Source organism: Procambarus clarkii, chromosome 47, assembly GCF_040958095.1.
Source record: "Procambarus clarkii isolate CNS0578487 chromosome 47, FALCON_Pclarkii_2.0, whole genome shotgun sequence".
In the NCBI taxonomy this organism is placed as follows: Eukaryota; Metazoa; Arthropoda; class Malacostraca; order Decapoda; family Cambaridae; genus Procambarus; species Procambarus clarkii.
In genome coordinates, this window is record NC_091196.1 from 19,944,048 (window position 1) to 19,968,151 (window position 24,104).

Below are 24,104 nucleotides of genomic sequence, written 5' to 3' on the forward strand. Positions count from 1 at the left end.
AAAAGGAAGCAAAAATGATTCTTTATTAAGTTTAAAAACATTCTAAACTGTTTTATTTAACATGTTCAAACCTACCGCGTATTTTTAGGATGCTTCCGTCATCGACCTGCAGCAAGAAGACGCCACCGACCAAGACTTTTATATCATTAATATTTAACGATATATTGCAATATGCTTATTCATACACGCATTTTAAAATGATATAACACTTTAGCTGTGATTGAAATAAAACAAATTAAGTTAATAGGCTTAATAAAGGCAGTAAGGGAAGAAAGCATCGTAGATCAAGCGAACGTTGGCAAGCCCAGCATCAGCTGAGGAGCAGCTGTGCGGCCAATCAGCTGGGTAGGTGTCAAACAAAGGATTCTCCCAGTCTCAGCTGAGCTTCGCTCTCGTGAAGACGTCTGTATTCCTCAGCTCTTAAGTTCTAATCTGTGATTTTTTTTTATGATTTCCTATGGATTAAATTTAATATTGCCCATAGGTGCTTGAATGGAAAATCACTGCTTGCTACCGAAAGCAGACTTATATACACAGAGCAGACTAACTTATTCGTGTATGTTAGAGTTGACGGAGTTTGAAGAAGGAAGAGTCAACTGTAGCGTCCTGAAGAAAGCTTGACAAATTGAAAGAAAAATGGGACATCTTGTGGAACAATCGGAGGTAAGTGACTTACTTGACTATTATAGTATGAAGGCAGAGGGCTAACAAAGGTAAGGTACTACCGGCGTCCGCTTGCCAGCGACCACTAGACGCTCTTCATCACCCTGCCTGCAAACTGTGGCATTCTGATCGCACTTATAATTACAGTAACTACATGGCATGAAAGTTAACAAAAAGTATGCATTTGAAGTGGAGAGGCAGCGTAAATAGGCCTATCTGACCAAGAGTCGGGAGGCAGCGGCGGCAGACGTCAATAACGGGAGGGCTGCATAGCAACAGTGACAGGTTACACAGTACTTCCCTTGGGAGGCTCTCAGTGATGTAACGTTTTTGCCTTATGATGTGCTGGGGCGACTTCCTGCCTGATAACACCTCTGACTCGTTGGTCTTGGCATTATTGGTGTTGGTGTAACTTTCACTATCGCTGTTGGCTGACAGGACGGACCATAGCGTTTCTTGGTGGGGAATTCTTATATGTTTTCAAGTTTTGTCAAGTGTTTAGGGGTTTGCTAGACGTTTCACCATAACCAAGATCAGTTCCTCTTCAGTTTATCAGACAGCTACAGTTTCATCTCTCACAATTCTCTCCGTCCTCTCCTGCTCCTCGTATATAGTTTCACCCACTATCGCCATTGCATTCCACTTTTCTAACCCTTGTGTTTTACCTCTCATGTTCATCTTTATTATGTTTTTCACGTCTTGTGTACGGATATATTTGTGTATTCCTGCTCCAGCACCTGATCTTCGGCCCTTCCACAGCCCGGCTATCCCCCTCCCTCGGTCCCTATACCCCATCACTCCTCTCCTGGCAGTGTTCTCTGTGACCCAGCCATAAATTTTCACCCAGCGGTTTCGTTGATGCTGATTACGTCTCTTCCTCTGTCAACCCTCCCTCCCCGCAACTGCCCCATACACACTCACTAACACACACTCACCGGTTGACTGACTCGGGCATCTCACTCACACACACACATACACTCAGGGATCCGTACACCGGTTGATTGACAGCTGAGAGGCTGGACCAAAGAACCGAAGCTCAACCCCCGCAAGCACAACTAGGTGAGTACACACACACACATTTCGCTGGAAGACAGAAAAGTAAGGGGGAGACATGATCACGACCTACACAATTCTCAGAGGAATTGACAGAGTGGACAAAGACAAACTATTTAACATGAGTGGAACACGAACAAGGGGACACAGGTGGAAACCTGAGTACCCAAATGAGCCATAGAGATATTATAAATCATTTGTTTTAGTGTCAGGGTAGTTAACAAATGGAATGCATTAGACAGTGATGTGGTGAAAGCAGACTTCATACACACTTTCAAATGTAGACAAGATAGAACCCAATAAGCTCAGGAATCTGCACACCAGTTGATTGACAGTCGAGAGGCAGGAGCCAAAGCTCAACCCACACAAGCACAACTAGGTAAGTACACACAGACACACAACTCTTTGGGGGGGTCGTAGTCCTACGGACTCTGGTTCGATTCCCGGCCGAGGCAGAAACGAATGGGCCATTTCTTTCACTTGACGGCCCAGTTCACCCAGCAGTAAATAAGGACCTGGGAGTTAGACAGTTGTTACAGGCTGCATCTTGGGGATATGTGCATGTGTGTGAAAGAAAAATATATGTAGTTAAGTATATGTATATATACTTAACTACAGATATATACTTAAGTGTTCTATACTATACTTATGTATATAATATATGCTAAGTAGTGAACATATGTAGGAAGTTAGTACATTAAACAACAAATGGATAGAAAGGCGTGGTCCCAAGAGCTAACAGCTCGACCTTGCGGGCACAAATAGGAAGTACAAATAGTATATACACAGACACAGACATTGGTCAGTATAGTCGGTCCCGAGTTTGATTCCCTTGGTGGAACTGTAGACGCTTGGGCACGTCTCCTTGTATTAAATATATGCTCGTTGTGGGTTATATCCTAGGGAAGGCAAGTCAATAGTTGGCATAAGGGGACCTTGATAAACCTCTTAGGCATCTGTCCCTGACAGTTGGAGACCGTATATGTACTCACCTATTTGTGCTTGCGGGGGTTGAGCTCTGGCTCTTTGGTCGGTGTGTGAGAGTAACTATGCAATCTCGGCATAGAAAAAATCTCCCTCTCCCCCAAGAAAACACGCAAAGCACTACTACTAGAAAAGATCCAAATTTATACAACTAGGCCAGATTTTGGGCTGAGGCTGAATTACGAAGGAATACTAAGGAAATTGGATCTCAAAACTATGAAGAGTAGGAATGGGGAAGATATGATATAGACATCAGAGAGAACTATCAACATCAGAGGCCCCGAAACTGTTTAACACGCTTCTACTACACATAAGAGGCATAACTGGCCGACCCTTAACAGTGTTCAAGAGAGAACTCTATAAACACTTCCAATGGATATCTGATCAACCAGGCTGTGATTCATACGTCAAGCTGCGAGCTGCCGCGACCAACAGCCTGGTTGAACCAGGCCTGGTCAGGAACGTTGAGCCGCAGGGACGTTGAGCCCCGAAATCAACGCAAGGTAAGGTGACATAGTCTATAAGATTGCAAGAAGAAATGAAAAAGTAAAAGAAAAAAGTTTAAAGTTGGGAACCGCAGAACGAGACGTCTCAGATGGAAACTAGATATATTAGTGACATATCGGGATAAACTTCTGTAACGTCAAGCGTTGTCAATAAGAGGAATGAGTTAGTCGAACAAATGGTTGATTCAATACACAATTTTAAATGTAGCAAATATTATAAGAGAAAGGAGAAAAGATCGAAATCATAAACAACTAATTTTCGAAAGGCGAGGCTGCAAGCTCATCTTGAAGTTCAAGTCACATGAAGCACTCAAGGATGTGGATGAAAATAGATATATACTGTTGGTGGAGCAGTAGGTGTAGCGTAACGAGGGAACATGTATGCAACAAGTTAGACACTGAGATGAGCCACAGGGATGTGAGGAAACGTTTTGTTGGTGTAATTGGAACGAACTAGAAGAAATAACAGAGGATGCCTCCATCCTCCGATTATTCTCTCCGATTAGAATATATATTATATATATATATATTATATATAATATATATAATATATATATATATATATATATATATATATATATATATATATATATATATATATATATATATATATATATATATGCTCTTTATTCTCTCTCTCTCTCTCTCTCTCTCTCTCTCTCTCTCTCTCTCTCTCTCTCAAGAAAATAATTGCTATCTTCATTGTCAAGTGGCGATATGTGGTGTATTTTTGGGTCTCGCTGCAAAGTTGTGTATCATTGGTAAATCATTTATCTTTATAGCGTTATGAGGTGGGTTTAAGCATTCGTTGTACTTGTCCTACCCATGAATCATTCAATCTTCTACCCCATGTATGCATGTATGTATGTATATATGTATACTTTTGCTTAAATAAAAATGATTATTATTTATTATTATTAACTCTTTGCCCCTTTTCACCCAGTAGCAATTGGGGACCTGGTTGCACACCGATTGGCGGGTCGTGTTCCAGGTAAAATTTAGTACGGTAAGACTTTAACATGAGCTTGAGAAAGGGAGAATCTCTCGAAGCTTGCAAAGAGTGGGGGAAGAGGGTATCGGTAGCCGTCTACCCCTGTACCCAAATGGTTGAAAAAAATGGGTCAGCTTTGTTATAAATTAGGCACAGGTATCGTCCTGCCAGCTATATGACATGGCGACATTTATTTTTCTATCGTTAGTCTACAAATTAAAGAGAGACAAGGGGTCAGGGAGTCAGGCAGGGCAATAATGACAGTAGTCTGTGTTGCCGAGTTAACGAGGTGAGGAACATGGAGTGGGCCGAGTATCGTGGCAGAGCAGGAGCCGCCCGTGGAAAGTCCCCACCAGTACGTTAGTGAATCATGCTGTATCGTGTTGCTCGCGCTCTTATCCGCCTCCTCCGTCTACATGCTTACCTAAATTGATTTTTAGGGTTCAGATCCTGAGCCCATTTTGTGGCTCTAACCTTTTCCATTATCACTCACATGAAGAATATGGGGTGCATAATAAGTAAACTGAAGAAACGTCCACCTGCTCTTAAACCAAGATCTGTTTGTATAGGGACTTTCAGCATATAAGATGTGTGTCTTCCGACTGCCTTGTCGACATCATTTACACCAAAGAAAATAAATTGGGATTTCAGAAATAACGAATTCCAAGTGAGTGAGGCTAGTTGTTAGGCTAGCACATTTAACTTAATTTTGCCCCGAGGCGCGAGTTTATTGGGTAGCGCCACTCATCCTGGGAGTGGCCACACGTTGGGATTATATTTAGTAGAAGCTCTAGCTGAATAGCTAAATGTGGGATCCACAGGCTATTAAATAACATTGCTGAGCAACGTTTATCAATTGGTAACTCAAGCTGAATTACAATGTAGGCCGTGGCACTTGATGTGAATTAATATGCTTGTTGGAACGTGGATAGTGTGTGGTGAGGAGGATGGTGTGTGGTGAGGAGGATGGTATGTGTTGAAGAGGATGGTGTGTGGTGAGGATGGTGTGGTGTGGTGTAGTGAGGAGAGTGTGTGGTGAGGATGGTGTGTGGTGTAGTGTACTGTATTGAGTTGGGGGGGGGGGGGGAAGGAGGAGGACAAAGGGGCTGGGGACGAGGGGGTGTCAAGGGGGAGATAAAGTGAGGAGAGGGGAAAGGGTGGAAGAGACCCAGGTAACACTTCTATATAAATAAATGGAAATGTCTATCTGTTCAAGGTTGGAGGGGAGATGGGGAAGACGAGACGGAAGATTGGAAGAGGAAGGAAGATGGAGGATGTGGGGGAGAGAGGGGAAAAGACAATGGGGAGTCGGGGAAGAGACAGACTATTCCGGATATATATATATATATATATATATATATATATATATATATATATATATATATATATATATATATATATATATATATATATATATATTTTTTTTTTTTATTTATATATATATATATTATTTAGGTTTACAATACAACACATTTTCTTAGCTAATACAATTCATCATGGAGTGTTCCAAGTGATGTCCCTTAATGCTGTACAGCTGTCGCCTGCATAATGAATAAGGTTAGCTATATTTACATTGTTCAAGCGTACAGATTTAGTGACCTGCTCATGTTCCCATCTTTCTACATTTACCTGGCCACAGTGGTGGTTCCTGGTGACACCTCTGATAGAAGGGTTTTGTGGCTGTAATCTTCAGTTTTGTGTCTACACCTTACCTTCACTTAATAATATGTATGAACCGTTCATTCTCCCAAGTATCTACGTGAGAAAGGCTCCACAGGAACCTGATCATCTTCCATGATTGGTTAGTGCTTTCAGAGTTCTCTTGATAACAGCCACTGTTTTATCTGTTTCTTTTCCGTGACTGTTGCAAAGAAATACTCTAGCAGCTCCTGAGTCAAGCAGATCCATACTTGTAGGGTTTGCATGTATCTTGGTTCCATAATAATGACAATTAGCTAAGCTTAGGCCTATGTTGTAAAGACACGGTTCTCAGTTCGTGAATTGCCCTCATTTTAATGTCAATGTAGGTTACACAGCCTCAGCCATATAATTTTCAGGATTAGCAGTCATCAGTGTGATCTCATCTCTTTCATTTTAATCTTGTATTTATTCAACACATGTGGATACAAGAGTATTTGTTGTTCTTCCCGAGAAAGTAATATTACAGTAGGGTAATTGTATTCATCAGTACTGCAGCATGATGAAGGTTCCTAAAGGGAACAGCCGGGGAGAGGGGCAGCAGACTAGCGATAATTGTGTCCACTCAACCAGAATAATTGCAGCATAGGTGCCTCACAACATTGCACGATTGCATTTGCAACAAAAATGTTATTTTATGAGTCCTGTCCATAGGCTCTCCCAACAATCGTCAACTTGTGGTTCCAGTCTATAGGCTCTCCCAACAGTCGTCAGCTTGTACAACAGTCGTAGCTTGTTCTCTCAGCAGTCGCCATCTTGTGGGTTCTCTGACTCCTGTCCAACCTGTCCTCAGGGAGGAAATCAGCTCCAGGTAATGGATTGAGAACGACTATGTAATTAGTGTTATCTACTTTCTATCCATGGTTAAACTAGGTTAAGTTTATTTTAGGTTGAGGCCTGGTTGGATTAGGTTAGGTTTCATTACATATGGTTTTGTTACTACAGTATAATATGAAAAAATGTGAAATATGGAACTTGAAAACTATTTAAGTGTATTACATACAGAAATCACAATAGCGTGATGCATCAAATGAACAAAGTGTATTTGTTTATTTAAATGTATTTTTGAAATTAAAGAAAACCAATTTCTTCAGACCGTTTCTAAGAAAACGTTTTCAGCATACTTTTTATGTTTTAAACCAACGATTTATAATACATTAAAGTTATAATCTCTGTTTAGGGACAAAGATTCACTTGCCTGTTTACAAGTAGACTATTACTGGAAACGTAATATGCTTTCAGATTTTCACAAATAGCTAGATAACTATCCAGGTGGTTTTTACAGGGGCTGTTTGTTGCTCTAGGTAATGGATTTACTCTGAGGACGGACTCCAGAGTGATGGTAGCTTTCCGGTGAGACAAGAGTTATGTGAGGAAGCAGTTAGGGCTGGGGGAGTTTGCATGATGTAGTCAGCTGTGGGTGGAGAGAGCTTAGTAATGTGATGGAGAAACCAAGGGTGGAGAGAGCTTAGTAATGTGATGGAGGAACCAAGGGTGGAGGGAACATGGTAGTATGATGGAATGAGGGTGGTGGTTAAAGTGACAAGTAAGCACCTGGTACCTGTAACTACCCGGGGGCATGAGTGAAGCTGTCAACCGAACACCAGCCATCACCACAAGTGGGCTCACATATCGGTGAGCCGTGCAGCTCGTCACAGCTGGCAGAGACCACTACGCTACGCTGGTTTGGTTTAACTTGGTTTATAGATCTGAAGATTAGGGGGTAGTTCCTTCAGGCTATACAACCTATTTTAAAAGTTATACATAGTCTTGTCAGCTTGTATTATTTATACCGACAACGTTTATTTTCCTGTATCACACGTTTTATTTATCGGTGAAAGTACTCAAAAATGCTTTTGTATAACATGTTTTACTTTCGTAAGTTTGTTTATTTGCGTCTTCGTCTACGCCAGTAAAAGTGACTTTGGCATGCAAACTCACAGATTAACTGCCATTCAGGATCAACCGTTAATGGTCTGGGTAGAGCTGAGTGAAGGTATTGGCTCAAAATGTATAATTCATGGTCCTTGGGAATGTCATTCACTTTAGTTTTTATACACAAATAAAAATTGCGATGAGCGCATACAGCACATAAATTTTTAGTAGAGAGAATATCATCAATTTAATTTATGGTTGGTCATTGGTCGAACGTCATCAGTTGTGGGTCGTATGTAAACCGTTTTTCATCCATCAGTAAGGAGGTTTAGCGGCTGGACTAACATATATTTTGGCCTTTGTTGGCCACCCGTGGGAGCCGACGGCTGAGCGGACAGAACACTGGACGCGTGATCCTGTGGTCCCGGGTTCGATCCCGGGCACCGGCGAGAAACAATGGGCAGAGTTTCTTTCACCCCTGATGCTCCTGTTACCTAGTAGTAAATAGGTACCTGGGAGTTAGTCAGCTGTCACGGGCTGCTTCCTGGGGGTGGAGGCCTGGTCGAAGACCGGGCCGCGGGGACACTAAAGTCCGGAAATCGTCTCAAGATAACCACCCGTCCTCAAACCAAATTCATTCCATCCAGCGATCGACCCCAAAGACGCATTCATCAATTTTAACAAGCTGTTCATTCAAAAGATGAATTTTCTCAAATATAAATTAATATTATAATATATTAGCATACTGTGCATATCGCCTACATTGGTTAGGTTAGGTGTTTAGGTTCTGTTGGCGATTATTTGTATTTGTAGTTCGTGGGTGAAGCATTTGTAGCGTTGTGGTTGGAACAAAAGTCGTCTGCGAACCACTTGTTCCGGAAGTGTTCGGGTGCCATCAGTTGTGAGTCGTGTATAAACCCGTTTTTCATTCATAAACAGGGGGTTTGGCGGGTGCACGGAATGGACTTTGGCCTTTGTTTATGAGGACGGGCTGTTGTTAGTGAGGACGGGTTGGGTTCATTCTTGCAAAGCCCCTAACGTGCGTTTGGAGTCCGGGCAAGTCTTGAAGTTAACATAATAAATGAGGTATACTTTGAAAACCTTAATCAAAGTACTTAAAACTAATGATTGAGGTATAAATGAAAGTATGAGAGGGAAAATATAATTGAGGTATAGATTGAAAATATGCAGAGGTTTGGAAGCTAGGCTAGTGGAAACTACATGTGATTTTATACTACATGTTACATAACGATGAGAACATATAATTAAGGTGTATATATGTAGGGCGGAGTTCTATAGAAAGGAAATTGGGCGTTTGTTTGTCTTGCTTTTGCATAAGGTATTTGCAGAGTCGTTCTTTACCTCATTAGGAAGGGCGTTCCAAATATTTCGTGTCTTTGTATAATTGACCAAAAGATTTAAGAATAATTTCCAGACACAATATTTGTGTGATTGAGGGCCAGACGTGACCTTCTAACATATACGTACGGATATGCTCATACGTATGTACCAAAAATTGAGACGGGAGCCATACCCGTCCCAGGACACACCGGTACCACCCCCGTGCTCGCCTCCCACCACGGCACTCAACACGTTCACTACGAAGATAAACGTGACCTGAGATCATACGCCAGATATAGCTTATACACCAGTCATACAGAGCTCATACACCTGATATTGATCACATACCAGATATTGCTCACACGCCAGACATAGCTCACACACATACCCGACAGCTTACTCACAAAACAGGTCATAAACATGAAAACTCGAACACCAGACAGTGTACGGACAAGACAGCTCACACACAACACAGCTCATTCACCAGCTGTACGTTCTTCCTCATTTCGACTATGGCATTATTTTGTTTAATGTGTATTCTTTTTCTTTGATAATCTGACAAGACGTGCATTTAAACCCATCCCAAATGGCGCTTTTTCATTATCACTGACTTTAAAAACCCGATGGAGGTAGCACATTGCTGCGGTCAGTATCAGGCGTGCTGAAATTAATGATTTGGTGATGGGCTTTAGGCTTCTCAATATCTGGAGGGTTATTAAGAATGTCTGAATAGTACATCGCATTTTGTCGTATAAATCCTCTTAAGGCCAAAAACTGATGTACTCGCAAAATCAACCTATCCTGTTTACACAGTACTTTTTATAACTATGTGGACCATGGTACATGTATTGATGTAATGGGCAATTACATAGTAAAATTTGGTACTATCCACTTTCAAAAGTCCGGAAAAAATTAATAAAAAAACCAAACTAAAATATTCCTGGGCTTAGTATAACACATATATGTAATATATTAAGCCTCAGAAAGCGTGTATTAGGCCCCAGGATGATTAGATTATGATAGTTTTATTAGCAACATAAATACAAAACGTTTTCCGGTTTGTCAAAATCAATTAGCCTAATTATTAAAGTTCTAAAGTTCCCGGCATTATTTGTTAGTTTAAGGGTAACCTTATCTCCCATCTGGTCTGTATTAGATTGGTTGGTAAAGATTAAGCCACCCAAGAGGTGGCGCGGGCATGAATAGCCCCTAAGGTCTGTGTTAATTGTCAAGATATTTCTAACCTTGATAATTTTTCCCCCCTTTCCCCCCCCCCCTGATAGCTGGACGAGCATTTTCTTTCTGCTCTTCCAATTCTGTGGGGGTTATATCAATTCCAGCCTAAAGGGTTACAAGTTACACCAACCATTACAGTGAGTGTTACCATAGTTGTACAATAACTGCAGTACTTGATTGTCAATGACGGTTACTATAGTGACATCCCGGTTTGTTACAAAAATCACTTCAACATGCCAGGGCCGCATGATCATCAACTCCGCTGCTGGTGAGAGCCTGGTGGAAGTCCAACAGCAAACTGGTCTTGCGAGGGCAGGTGTTGGTTGTTTTAGTGGGAGCCACACCTCGAGCCAGTGTCATGAACCAGTTGCCTGCCCTCCTGTCTTATTCCTTCACCCCGCACCCCTCCAGACATCCTCCCACGAGCTCCACCCGCTCCTGACCCCGACTATCAGTGGGAAGGTCGCACTTGTCAACGACTGGAAATTTTAGAACAATCACTTCAAGGATTCACAGACAGCTTGATCTGGTTATCCATACAATGCCGTTTATTGTTGTTTAATGATTAATTAGCAAGATGCCAAATAGTGTAAAAACAAGCCTGGTTCCCGTGTCCAGAGATCACACTTTACTGGATGAATATAGTGCCAGTTGTGTCAAGTGTGACGTGGTAGTGTCATATGTGTGTGTGTTCTTGTTATAGATTCAGCTACTCTGAACAAGTTCCAAGTAGCACGGGCTATGGTGAGCCCGTAACTTACCTGGCACAGGAGCGGGGCAAGTAGCACGAGCTATGGTGAACCCGTGGTGGACTTACCTGCCACAGGAGCGGTGCCACCTGGTGTGTGTGTGGTACTAACCTATCATATTTACCCACCAGTGTATACAGGGGGAGTGAGATGTAGCTGTTCACCCCCCCCCCCCCACCCCCTATTATTAGTCTTTCACACCTGTTGCATTGTAATTGAACTATCTTAATGTTCGAATTCTTTGTCGAATCTAGTTTTAAAGTTATATGAGGTGGCTTTCCCAACATCTGCTTTCTGTGCATTCCACTTACTGACCACTCGTACAGAGTACGAGAATTTCCTTATATTTCTTTGATTTGCATTTCCAGCTTTTACTTTTGTCCTCTTGTCCTACTTTCTTTCTATTTATCAAAGAGGCTGTCCTTATCCACCTTGACTATCCCCCCTCCCCCCCTCAATTCCTAGTATGTATCCTCTGTTTTGTCTATTCTCTTAGTTGTGAGATTTAGTTTCTTTGGCCTAATCTTATATCTGTTTGGTAGTGCCAAGTGTTGTGGTTTGTGTGTGGTGTGGTAGTGTTAGGTGTTCCAGGTGTATGTGGTGTGGTTTGATAATGTCAGGTGTATGTGGTGTGGTTTGATAATGTCAGGTGTGTGTGTGGTGTGGTTTGATAATGTCAGGTGTGTGTGGTGTGGTTTGATAATGTCAGGTGTGTGTGTGTGGTGTGGTTTGATAATGTCAAGTGTGTGTGGTGTGGTAGTATCAAGTGTGTGATGTGGCAGTGTGTGCGATGTGGTGTGGTAGTGCCAGGTGTGTGGTGTGACATTTTCTGGTGTATGATAGTGTCAGATATGTGGTATGACAGTGTCTGGTGTGTATGGTGTGCTGTGGTGTGATGGTGTCAGGACTATGGTGTAATAATGTCAGATGTTTAGTGTTAGGTGTGTAGTGTGTCAGGTGTGTGGTAGTGTGATGTGGTATTGTCAGGTGTGTGTGTGGTAGTGTCATGTGTATAAAAGTTTAGTGGTCGGGGGTGCGGTAAAGCTGTATAATGGTCCTTTGATTATAAACCGAGTTAATTATGTGGCAATTGAAAAAAGACAAATTATAATTTCGTTATTGTCTTGTTTCTAAAGTTTAAAGGTATCTCGGAATGTGAGGCGTGCTTAGGTCGGGTAAAAATAGGGATAAATTACACAAGATCCCAACTATTTATATCACATTACCCCCATTTTTAACTTTTCAATTGTGTAAAAGTCTGGCGCAGGACAAAGAGGGGCGAGCTGTGAATCACGTGTCAGGGATGTTGTCAACTTAACTTGAATGCAAATGGTTTTATATGAAAAGTTGGAACCTTCATCTTGGTAAGAGCTTGGAGGTTGACCTTCCCTCACCTTGCCATGCAGTGGGCGCCTCCTGAGGCGGGGCAGCTGAGGAGGAGGAGGAGGGGGGGGGAGAGACGTGCAAGCCTAACACAACATATCTAGCAGTGACTGAGAAGACTTGAGGTTTAGCTCTTTATGCTTCGCCTACTGCCTTGTATATTTTGGTAATTTACTGGAATTCGAGTTTTTTTTTTTTTGGCATGGCCTGAAGTTGTGGATGGAGATGGCTTGTCACTACTTGCTGACTATCCGTATAGAGTAGGATTATATATTTAACATTTCTTAAACTTCTTAGACTCATTTGTTTTTACAGCTTCCACCTTTTTTCTCTCTCTTGTCCTATTTTTCTCTCATGTTAAAGAGGCTGTTTCCATTTTGTCTATTCCCCCTCAGTATGTAGTGATCATATCACCCATTGTTCCTTCTCTCTTAAAATGTTTAGTTCAATGGTGTACATCGTGTACGTATTCTAGGTCTGACGTAAATACAGCGGTGTGGGGAGGCTGGCGGAGACTTGTGAGGGTGCATAGAGGACGGCCGGAGAGGATGCGAGGGTGCGAGCGGCAGGCAGGCAGGCAGGCTGGGACGGAGGGAGGGAGGGAAGAAGATCCGCGCCTAGCAACTAGCCTAAGTGACCTGTCCGGTGTAATCCCGTTCACGCACGCGCCTACTCTCATGATTCATTGGTGGCGCTGGAGCAGGTGGGCCTCTGGCGGCAGCTGTGTTGCCAGCAGGTACAGCAACTCGAGCCTTATAGAGTGTAAGGCAGCGGTAGTAGTCAGTGCTTTGGCTCACAACCACAAGGTCCCGCGCCAAGCGTTTGGGCACGTTTCCCTACGCCTAATGCATTTACTGCTACATATGGCAATACATAAATACCCGGTAGTTAGGCAACTGTTGGGGGTTACATGCTGGAGAAGGTCAGTCGTTGACCTAGGCCCTAGAGGCACACGATAGACCCAAGGCCTCCTGTTCCCAACAATATTGGGAACTATTATAGGTTAAATATAGCAGACGAGAGGGAAGCCGTACATTCAGTAAAGCAACAGTAGAAGCTACCTGGCTGCGGCCGTAACATCACACCACCTCCACTTCCCAACCACATAACATATAACTTAACGTTAACACATATAGCAGTAAGCCTTACGAGTATGATACGCGACAAAGTCTGGACGGATGATGTGGAGAGAGAGACAACATTATCAGTATTAGACGCCCCACTCACCTGGACGCCTCACTCACCTGGACGCCTCACTCACCTGGACGCCTCACTCACCTGGACGCCTCACTCACCTGGACGCCTCACTCACCTGGACGCCCCACTCACCTGGACGCCCCACTCACCTGGACGCCCCACTCACCTGGACGCCCCACTCACCTGGACGCCTCACTCACCTGGACGCCTCACTCACCTGGACGCCTCACTCACCTGGACGCCTCACTCACCTGGACGCCCCACTCACCTGGACGCCTCACTCACCTGGACGCCTCACTCACCTGGACGCCCCACTCACCTGGACGCCTCACTCACCTGGACGCCCCACTCACCTGGACGCCTCACTCACCTGGACGCCTCACTCACCTGGACGCCTTACTCACCTGGACGCCACTCACCTGCACGTAACGTGTAACCTGCAGAGATCTCTTTCTGTCCGATTCAACTCAATGAAACATCTGAATTATTGGGACGTTAAAATGTTAAAATCTCTATTGCGATATTCTGGAGAGCGCAGGCGCGAGAAATGCATAACAATTTAGACTTGGACAATATTACAAGGACTGGTTGAATGTCTGCACACGAAATAACCCATCAGGAGGCACGGCAGGAAGCGCAAAATAGCCCCGTTGACAAGCAGAGGTGTAATAGGTGTGCTGAGAGAATTCTATCAACATTAGAGACCAAGAATTTTTAACACTAAACATAAGGGGCCTAACTAGCTGACCTCGCGGTGTTCAGGAGACAACTTGATAAACACCTCCAAAGGAGACCTGATCTCCTTTGTACTTATATAATGTACTTATGTACAAAAAGCACATAAGTACATTAAAGTAAACTTGATAAACACCTCCAAAGGAGACCTGATCAATCGGGCCGTGATTCATGCGTCAGGCAGCGATCAGCTGCATCTGTCTAGTTGACCAGACGATCAACCAGGAGGCCTGGTCAGAGACCGGACCTCTGTAGCATTAAAGTACATAAGCACATTAAAGTAAAGTGGATGAGTTTCGGCCTCACACACGTGGGGTCCACGGTTCGAGTCCCCTAGAGCCCAGGTGAATGGAATGCTCTGTAACATTGATTCCCAACAGATAGATAAGGACCAGTGTGCGACACTTGCATGTAGCCTGGTTGCCAGGCCAGGCGAGCAGCGGCCCTGAATGTATGAGGCGAACAGCAGACCTGAATCCACGAGGCGAGTGTAATGTTGTTGTTGTTTTAGATTTAGCTACTCAGAACGAAATGTCCATGTAGCACGGGCTATGGTGAGCCCGTAATGCGAGTGTAAGACGTGAGAAGCTTTCGAGTTTATGAGGTGAGCAGCTTTTGAGTGTATGAGGTGAGGCACAGTGGTGAGGGAGGTGGTGGGGCGGGACCAGGGAGCAGTGAGTGTATGAGGCGAGGTACAGTGGTGAAGGAGGTGGTGGGGCGGGACCAGCCAGCTGTGAGTGTATGAGGCGAGGCACAGTTGTGAGGGAGGTGGTGGGGCGGGACCAGCCAGCTGTGAGTGTATGAGGCGAGGCACAGTTGTGAGGGAGGAGGCACCAACACTTGAGTCTTGCATCACTGCCTCTCGCGCACTTGACAAATGAACTTGACGTTTTGAATTACTTGTTGCTCAATAAGTTCCAAACCTGAACATACAGGAAGATTAATTCACATCAGGGGCTACACACGATCTTAGGAAATTGGTTAATGTGTATTATATATGTAGTTTTGGGCGTGCATACATACGGCATGTGGGTAGATGGTGGTGGTGGTACGGCAACAACACGCTCCAGTGTGGTGTAGGTCGGGCTGAGCGGGAGGTTGGCACGGGGAAGCCTCCTCCAGCCTGACGTAAAGGTCAGTGTATGCTACACGATGTTGCTGGCTCGAGCAAGCCTTCCTGCGCCCAGACACCCCGCTTCTCGTTGTCACCTAATTCTTTCCATTATTGCCAGTTGCTGGAGGTCTGAATGTTCGCAGCCTGGTTGGCTCGTTACCAGGCTGCCAACGTTGACAATTTGATGGTTTGAGAGGTGTTATAACCGAACAATGACGGTGTTGTCAGGGAACACAGGCGTTCGTGAGACATCCGTTACTACGGTGACCACTCCACATTGACGTTAACAGTACTACTTTTGTCAGGGGAGACGGGCATGTATGAGACACCAGTTGCTACGGTGACCACTACACAGTGACGTTAACCAGCCCGTCCTCCTAAGGTTTCCCAACGTCAAGAAAACGGTCAAATTAAAATGTTCTCTCCTAACCTACCAGAGGATCCAAAACAGAAAACGGGACAGTACGTTACTTTCACAAGCCACTTCCATTTCCAAGTGCGATTATTTTTGGCCTTATGTAACTTATATGATCGAAATACGACTTTTTTGTAAAAGGACAGGTTGCCTTAACAGAATTCCTATTATTTACCTCTTCCTGAATTATATTCCATGAATCAGGTGGTTACCTTGGTTACATTGAGGTGCTTCCGGAGCTTAGCGTCCCCGCGGCCCGGTCGTCGACCAGGCCTCCTGTGGGGGTCCATAAATTGATGCTAGTAAATCGATGAACATTCACTTCTAAGAAATCGATATTCTGCAGTATCCCTGACTCCAGTAGGTCATTTTAATATGTTCGCTAAAATAACTTCTAAGAGTGTGAGGTACAGGAGGTGGAGAATAATCTCAAGGGATAGTAAGGGTGCAATAATGACAATTAGAGAACAGACTCAACATCCCAAGTCCACGACTTTTAACCTTTTACCAGCAAATATAAGAGATCTTTCCGCGAACCTATAAATCACTAAGAAGGAAATCAACAAGTTCCGACACGGGTATCTGATAAGCGGCCACCAGTGTGGACCTAACTGGCCACCAGAGAAGCCTCACCTTGGTGTTGGCACAACAGTCATTCACTCAAAAAATTGTCAGATCTTTTTTTGAAATTACCTGTGCCTGGATGAATTTCAGGCTGTTCTATTCCCCAAGTCTGGCCCGGGGCCAGGCTTGACCCTTGAGGAAAACGGTTGTCTAACCATCTAACCTGAATATTTAAGAAATATTAATTACATTGTCGTCTCGATTGCACCAAGTTTAGATCAAGGAGTCTTATTTCAGGTGTAGCCTAGGTCGTCTATCTTCGACACCAAGTGCACACTGGCCAGAGCGTACTCAAGCCAAGGAATAATTATGTTCTTGGTTCTTCAAAGAACAGTACTTCAGGCAAACAGTGGCGCGAAAAACATGTGTAGTGCGGAGATGCCTTCACGTTCCCGCCTGGACTTCATCATGTAGTGGTAGTTAATATGAGTGTTGGCCGAGTTGCTGTGTTGGCAGGTTGGCTGCAGACCAGTGTAGTGTCAGCTAGATTGTGGTGAGCATTACTCTTCTTGACGGATTCTCAACCAAACACTTGGCTTTGCTTGCTGGCCTGGCAGCCACGAGGCACGCTACATTTAAATGATTACTTATGTATTACTTATATTGCTTATGATTACTTATATTGCTCACACAACCACACCATCACCAGAAATATTTTGACCAGCAATACCAAAATAATTTACATACAACGACAATTGAAGAATAGGCATAGCTGAAGCATTACATATAAAACTCATCCAACATCCACAAGCCCCCTATACACACCCTGTGGGCTGTAGTGGAAGATTTATATATACACCCCATACCCATCATGTAATGGGCCGAGTCAAAATAAGGTCAGGGATATATATTCACTACCTGAAGGAAGAAGACAGACTTGAGACACTTGCTAAATATTTTGTTTACCCTGTAATATGTCTTTTTTTGGATGAAACATTTCGATATTGAAAATCAGTGCTAGACTTGTCATTCTTTAATTATTTGAGTTTACATTTGGTCGAATCTAAACCAACTTGAGGTTTAAATACTGAGTTTCTTAATATTATATTGTATCATTGGAATTTATTATTTGATTCGGCGTCGACGACTTCGTTGCTATGGCGCCATAAAAATTATCAAGTCAATCGATCAATCAGTTGCTTGCGTGCCATGAGTGTCTTGTTGTGCTAGGCTGGCTGACTGGCGTCTCTGTCCTTACCCGGCCCCAGTATATCCCGCCTCCCAGGTGGCCCAGCATACTCCTGCCTCGCAGGTGGCCCAGCATACTCCTGCCTCGCAGGTGGCCCAGCATACTCCTGCCTCGCAGGTGGCCCAGCATACTCCTGCCTCCCAGGTGGCCCAGCATACTCCTGCCTCCCAGGTGGCCCAGCATACTCCTGCCTCCCAGGTGGCCCAGCATACTCTTGCCTCCCAGGTGGCCCAGCATACTCCTGCCTCGCAGGTGGCCCAGCATACTCCTGCCTCCCAGGTGGCCCAGCATACTCCTGCCTCCCAGGTGGCCCAGCATACTCCTGCCTCCCAGGTGGCCCAGCATGCTCCTGCCTCCACCACCACGAGCGAGGAGCAGCAGTGGGCAGGAACCGGTTATGGCGGGTCAGTTGTTAAGGCGGCACTCATCATGTTAAGAGTGAGCTGGTTGGTAATTTTGAGGAGGTTGCTGCTGAAGGTTAGGAGAGTTAGGAGGTTAGTCCAAGTTAGGAGAGTTGTTTATCTCCTGCCTCACATACTAACTAGCCAACCACTGCCTCGCCACGCCGCCTCCACACCACGCCCCCTGCCCCTGGTAGTCAATAGTTCATAACGAGATAACCAATACCCGGATTATCTAGCCCTCTTGATCAAAATGCTCCTGGTAATATGGTGGACATTAATTACTTGTGGAAGAGTTTTGAGGTTGATGAATGGGTTAAGATCTTGGATGAGAATGTAGGTGGGAGAGAATGAAGTGAATATATATGTGGTTGTATGTGTACACAGCCCCAAGCGGAAATGTTCCACTGGTGTTGTTTTTTATACCACGGGTGGTGTGAGTCAGGCTGGGCGGCCACCTGCTGCCCGCCCAGCCTGACACAAGTCTGGTGTCTCCCTTTCTTACCCGCCTCGCTGATTCATTTGTATTAGGTGTTCATCCCTCCTCTCTCTTGAGCCGTTACACTTGTCCGCTCGCAGAACACATCGCGTTTTAACGTTAAAATCCCCAGCATCAAAGTAAGATGTACTAAAAATAATAGCGACTCTCAAAATTGACGTGATTTACCGTTTTCTATTCGTGGGTTCTCGGTTAGGTTAGGTTCGGGCAATTTAAATTGAGTACATCATTTTAGTGACGTTGTGAATGCTCGAGAGGAGTGGGTGGGCAAGCGGCGAGCGAGGCCTGGCGCGGGTACCATGCGTGGGTGACTAGACAAGACGGTTCGACAATGGATTTTTTAAACTCTACCTAACCTTACCCAACCTAATCCGACACGCCTAACACAGCCAGCAAATACATCCTAACCTAACAATATATACGGGTGTAAGACAAAGCTGAGACCGAGCTCTGTTGAATTGCCTTGTCTAGTTTGACAACACTCCGCGTTCCATCTAACTATAGTCTTCACCAGGAAGACCAAATGCTCCAGCCGCCAAACCCCTCGTTTATGAATGAAGAAAATCTTAAGACAGACTCACAACAGATGACGTTCGAAGTGGCTCACCTGAAGTGCTCACACACCTATTTAAAATATTAATTCGACATCGTAAAATCACTTCGATTACATTTCATGATGATTGAGTGTTGAATAACCCATCGCATTATATGTAGTAGAACAATTATTTAAGCCTGTCCATGGAGCAGAAGAATGTGTATGTACACTGGTTAGCATTATAAGTGAATACTCATGTCTTTTGTAGAAAACTGACTAAACTAAAAAGTAAAACGTGTCCAGTATTCGAGATATTGAACTAACTGAATCTGTAAAAATGTTAGACATTACCACCACTGGGTTTGGGCCAGGTTACTTGTATCGCTGAGAGGCTATACCTTCCCCTGAAGGTAGGGGAAGACTGCTTAAGCTTTCATCTTGCTTGTTTAAATACTTCACTCCCATTATAATATTATAATTTTATTAGCTAACAACATTAGCCACCATTTCCCCCCATTATAGTAATCTGAAGGTAAAGATTTTACCGTCAGCGAATATCCGAACGTCGACCATATAATCAATACATTGATTACTGTAAAATGTTGTTCAGGAAGACCACTGCGGCCCAGAATATGCATGCCTCATAGTGCATCTGAATATCTACACTACCTGCTCATGTATAGTATGCTTCGTCAATCCTGGACAGAATGCGGGGGCCTTTGACAAGCCGCTGGCTTCCTGACCTCATCGAGACCACTAGTGTGTTAGTGGCTCTCGGGTAAATTCAGGTAAAACCTGCTGACGTAACCCCCAGGAAAGGCCTAACGTTCCAGTTTAGGCGTCTGAGACTATCTGAGGTTGGAATCCTTCCTATTACTGGTGGCTCAGTTGGTAGAGCTGTGGGATACTGCTTCTTGTGTTGTCTACAGTTCGAGGCTTCTATGGTCCTAGTGAATGGAATGTGGTCTGGCCTACACACACTAACCTTTATAGCCCCCTTGTACAGTAATGCAAAGACTGATGTTTGATAGGCAAACCTATTCCCCAGTCCCTCCCTCCCTCCGCCCAATACAGTTGCCTAATATCACTACTGTCATTCTTACTTACACCGCTTTCACCACCACCACTTACAATTACCTCTTATCATTTACACCACTACCACCACCTACCTTCACCACCACTATTGTCACTATCGCCTCCCACTTTTACCACCACTACAACAACCACTACTGCCACCACCACTCTCAATCACAACACTGCCTTATCATACCACCACACACCACACCATACCACAATACCTTTTTCCATTCCATTCCATTTTCCCTGTCTACCCTCTTACGGGATATTCATGCCCGTGCCACGTTTTGGGTGGCTTAATCTTTATCAATCAATCTGTCTAACCCTCCACTCACCCCGTTAATGCCCTCCTTAGTGACAGTGGTGTCTAAAGACAGCTTTCTGACGGTGATGTCTGGATACATCTTGGTGATGGTGGTGTCTAGAGCCGTCTTGGTGATGGTGGTGTCTAAGAGACGTCCCCCACCTTACGCAAAGCTTCTTAAATTTAAGGGCAAACTTAAGCATTTTTGTGTAATTTTAGACTGGGTATTTCTTCGTAGGTCTAGATATCCTGTATTTATTTGATATTTTGTTGTATTTTTATGCAGTAATTTTTTACTTTGCTTTACCTTAGATTTCGCTGATCATTTACCATATAAATAAATAAATAAATTTGAGTGATACCGTATAACTTTGTATGTTGTGATGCAATACAAGGCTTGAGTAAAGTGCCTCATTCTGGCACTAGAGCGGCACTCATTGAGCGGTTACACAACAGTTATCACATTACAGGTGGCAGCAATTGAAACTCAAGTCAGCAAAGCAACCCCAACTACTGCTGTGACTGTAGGTGCTCAGCAAGCACAGCATGCGCAGCTGAGCCAGGCGCAGCAAGGGCATTTGCACATGCCTCAGCAGCACCAGCACAACCAGCAGCAGCAACAGCAGCAACAACATGGACAGGGTGGGAGAGTCTTGGGACAAGGAAAGCAGGGGCCAAGGCAGCAGCTACACCACCCGCTTCAGACCAAACAGTCTGACCTTCAGCAGGTACGTAGCTACTCAGTCCCCAGGAGGTAGGTACCCTGGTTTGTCCCCAAGTTTGAATTGATGAAAAGACAGGTTAATCCTCTTGATTCACAAGTTGAAGCAATTGAGTAATTACAGGTTCATGTGCAGCGAACAGTCAATGAAGCATATTGTCGTGTGTTTTTACAGAGAAGAGAGGAAGGCGAAGAGAAAAGTGAAGACGAAGGCAGCGAGGAGGAGGAGGAAGAGAATGGGTGGTGGGCGGAGAAGGTGGTGGGCGTGCTGGGAGGCCTGGGTGACTACGGTGACACCTGGTACCGGAGCCATGCCCACCTCCTCCACGGCGACGGTCCCCTCCCACACACCTGGCGACTCTATATTGCTGCCCTGGTACGTCGTCACCTCTCAACACATACATAACATTCTCCCTCCGTCTCTCTCACACTCCTTTGAAACTTAAACGAGGGTCACGCACTATAAAAGAGAATATCTTGTCTGTATGTCCAAATGTGGAGGCCAAACACTTAGACTAACATCACCTAACTTTTGCAAGGAGAGTGGTTTGGGGGACGGGAAGGACATAAGCAGGTCGGGGCCGGACCAATTGGTCTAGTTAAGAGGGGATCGGACTAAACAGTGACCCCCCCCCCCCCCCCACCCAAACATAATCAGTGAAAGGTGTTGACACGAGTCCCTAGATTTCTTCACTAGAAACGATAAATGTGAATTAACTACAGTATTATATTTTCTGAAAAAGAGAGGAGAGGGTGGAGGGATATAGTTGGAAGAAGAGGGGTGATATTGTGAGAGAGGGGAGGTAAGAGGAAGAGACAGTTGGGGACGAGGTGAGATAGTGGGAGAGGGAAATTTGGGGGAGAAAGGTAAAAAAAAAAAGTGCGAATTTGGGGGAGAGAGAGAGGGAGGGGGGATCTTGGGGGAGAAAATTGAAGAGGGGGAGAGATGGGAAGAGAAATGGGATAGGGAAACATAAATGAGAGAGAGGGGAAGTGGGGAGTGAGAAACCCCAGGTACAGCTAGCTACACCTCTAGTATATACAGTATTAGAGAGAATATCTGTTCGTCTGTCTGTTTGAGGTTGGAGGCTAGATTCTTTGGGATTTGCCTCACCCAAATTTGTAGGGTTAATAGTCAGGGGTATGGGATGAATGTAGGCTGGATGGGATTGGTTCTGTTGGTACTATTAAGAGGGGGTAAAGCCCAATAATAACCCCTTCCCCAACAAAATTGGTGAACGATGGCTGGCTACTTCCCTAGGTTTCTTCACTGGAAAGTGATGAACGTGAATTCAGTATTAATGGAATCAAATATCATAAGATCCAAACAACACTCACATAACAGATTAAATTCTCCAAAGATGGTAATACAGTACTGTAAACTGGTAACAGATTTATAAACTGTAACTAATTTAATTGGTTCTTTTCATCAATTGATGTTAGCCTTCCTAGGAATATTCCACAGACACAGATAAATGTTGTTGCATATCTCACCAGCACACACACACACTAATCCTTTTGCCAATCAGCTTGCCAAACATTATAACCACAATTCACTCACTTAAAAATAAATTTGGTAACATTGGTGAAATACCAATTATGATACAGTATACAAAAGTGCTAACTGACCATAGCTCTACTTGTCAACAACTCTCTTGAGTCTCAAACTTTTCCTGATATACAGTACTAACAAAGCAAGGGTAACTCCAGTTAAAAAATGAGGTGATACAGCTGACATATACTATTACAGACCTATATCAAACTTAGACATTTTATAAAAATATTTGACAAAATTATATACAAATGGCATTACTCCTCCCTTGTAAAATTCAACATACTAAGTTCCAGCCAGTTTGGCTTCAGATCCCAATAGAGTACCAATGATACCAATATTAGTTTGCTTGACTTAATAATCTACAAACCCTTTGACAAAAATGAGTTCCCATTTGGCCTTCTCATTGACCTCTGAAAAGACTTAAAACTGTTGGTATACTCTAAAAAATCAGATACAGTGGACCCCCACTCTGCTGTTCTCACACTATACTACTCTAATCTAACCCTATCTAACTTTTGATATCTGTGCATGGGGATTTAACCACTGCAAACTACCCCAAGCCTATGAAAACTCATAAAAAATCAGCTTCAGACCTAATAAATTTCATCTTCAGACAACACTCAGTCCCTCTGTTCAGATCTCAGAACATGCTAAACATAGACTCACTCCACACATTCTCTTGCATTAACATAAGTACTTACACAACCCATTGTACCTCCTACTGTATATATATAAATAAAAAATTAATTAATAAACACAGTTTATATTTGTATGATACTTTTTTTGTGCATCTCGAGTGACTGCTTTATGTCTATATTAGACAAAAATATCCTTGATTGACTGATACAAAAATATACAATTTCTTAAGTTACACTAATTACGCAAAATATTGGTAGGCTATGTGTCGACATGAAGTTGAATGGCTGATGAAGGCACTGCTCACAGACTTCAGTAATGCTGGAGGAGATATTCGTTGGATTGCAGGACTACATCATGCCCCACCAAAGCTTTATGCACTTGTTCCTATCAACAATCTATTGGCTCATCGCCCTTGGCTTCTTATGCCAAAGCATATTCAGGTTAGTACTAGATATGTTATATTAGATCAGTCAGGAGATAATAAACTGCTTAATTTTCACTTAGCATGGGCCTTAGATTTAAACCTTAAAATTTATGATTATGCAGAATAAAATTTAAAAGTGGATGACTAATTAATTTTTTAAATACAACAAACTTTTCCAAATAAAAATTTATTTCAC

At 43.7% G+C, this 24,104-nt stretch overlaps 1 protein-coding gene across 1 annotated transcript in view; it reads left to right on the forward strand.

The window, feature by feature from the left end:
* Positions 1 to 371: 371 nt before the first annotated feature.
* LOC123762956 (sestrin-2) overlaps positions 372 to 24,104 on the forward strand; it is a 32,780-nt gene continuing 9,047 nt past the window's right edge. The window contains exons 1-4 of the mRNA XM_045749802.2: positions 372 to 663; positions 21,040 to 21,297; positions 21,466 to 21,666; positions 23,742 to 23,924. Coding sequence (XP_045605758.1) covers positions 637 to 663; positions 21,040 to 21,297; positions 21,466 to 21,666; positions 23,742 to 23,924 — 669 coding nt within the window. The 5' untranslated portion in view covers positions 372 to 636. The remainder of the gene's footprint in view (positions 664 to 21,039; positions 21,298 to 21,465; positions 21,667 to 23,741; positions 23,925 to 24,104) is intronic.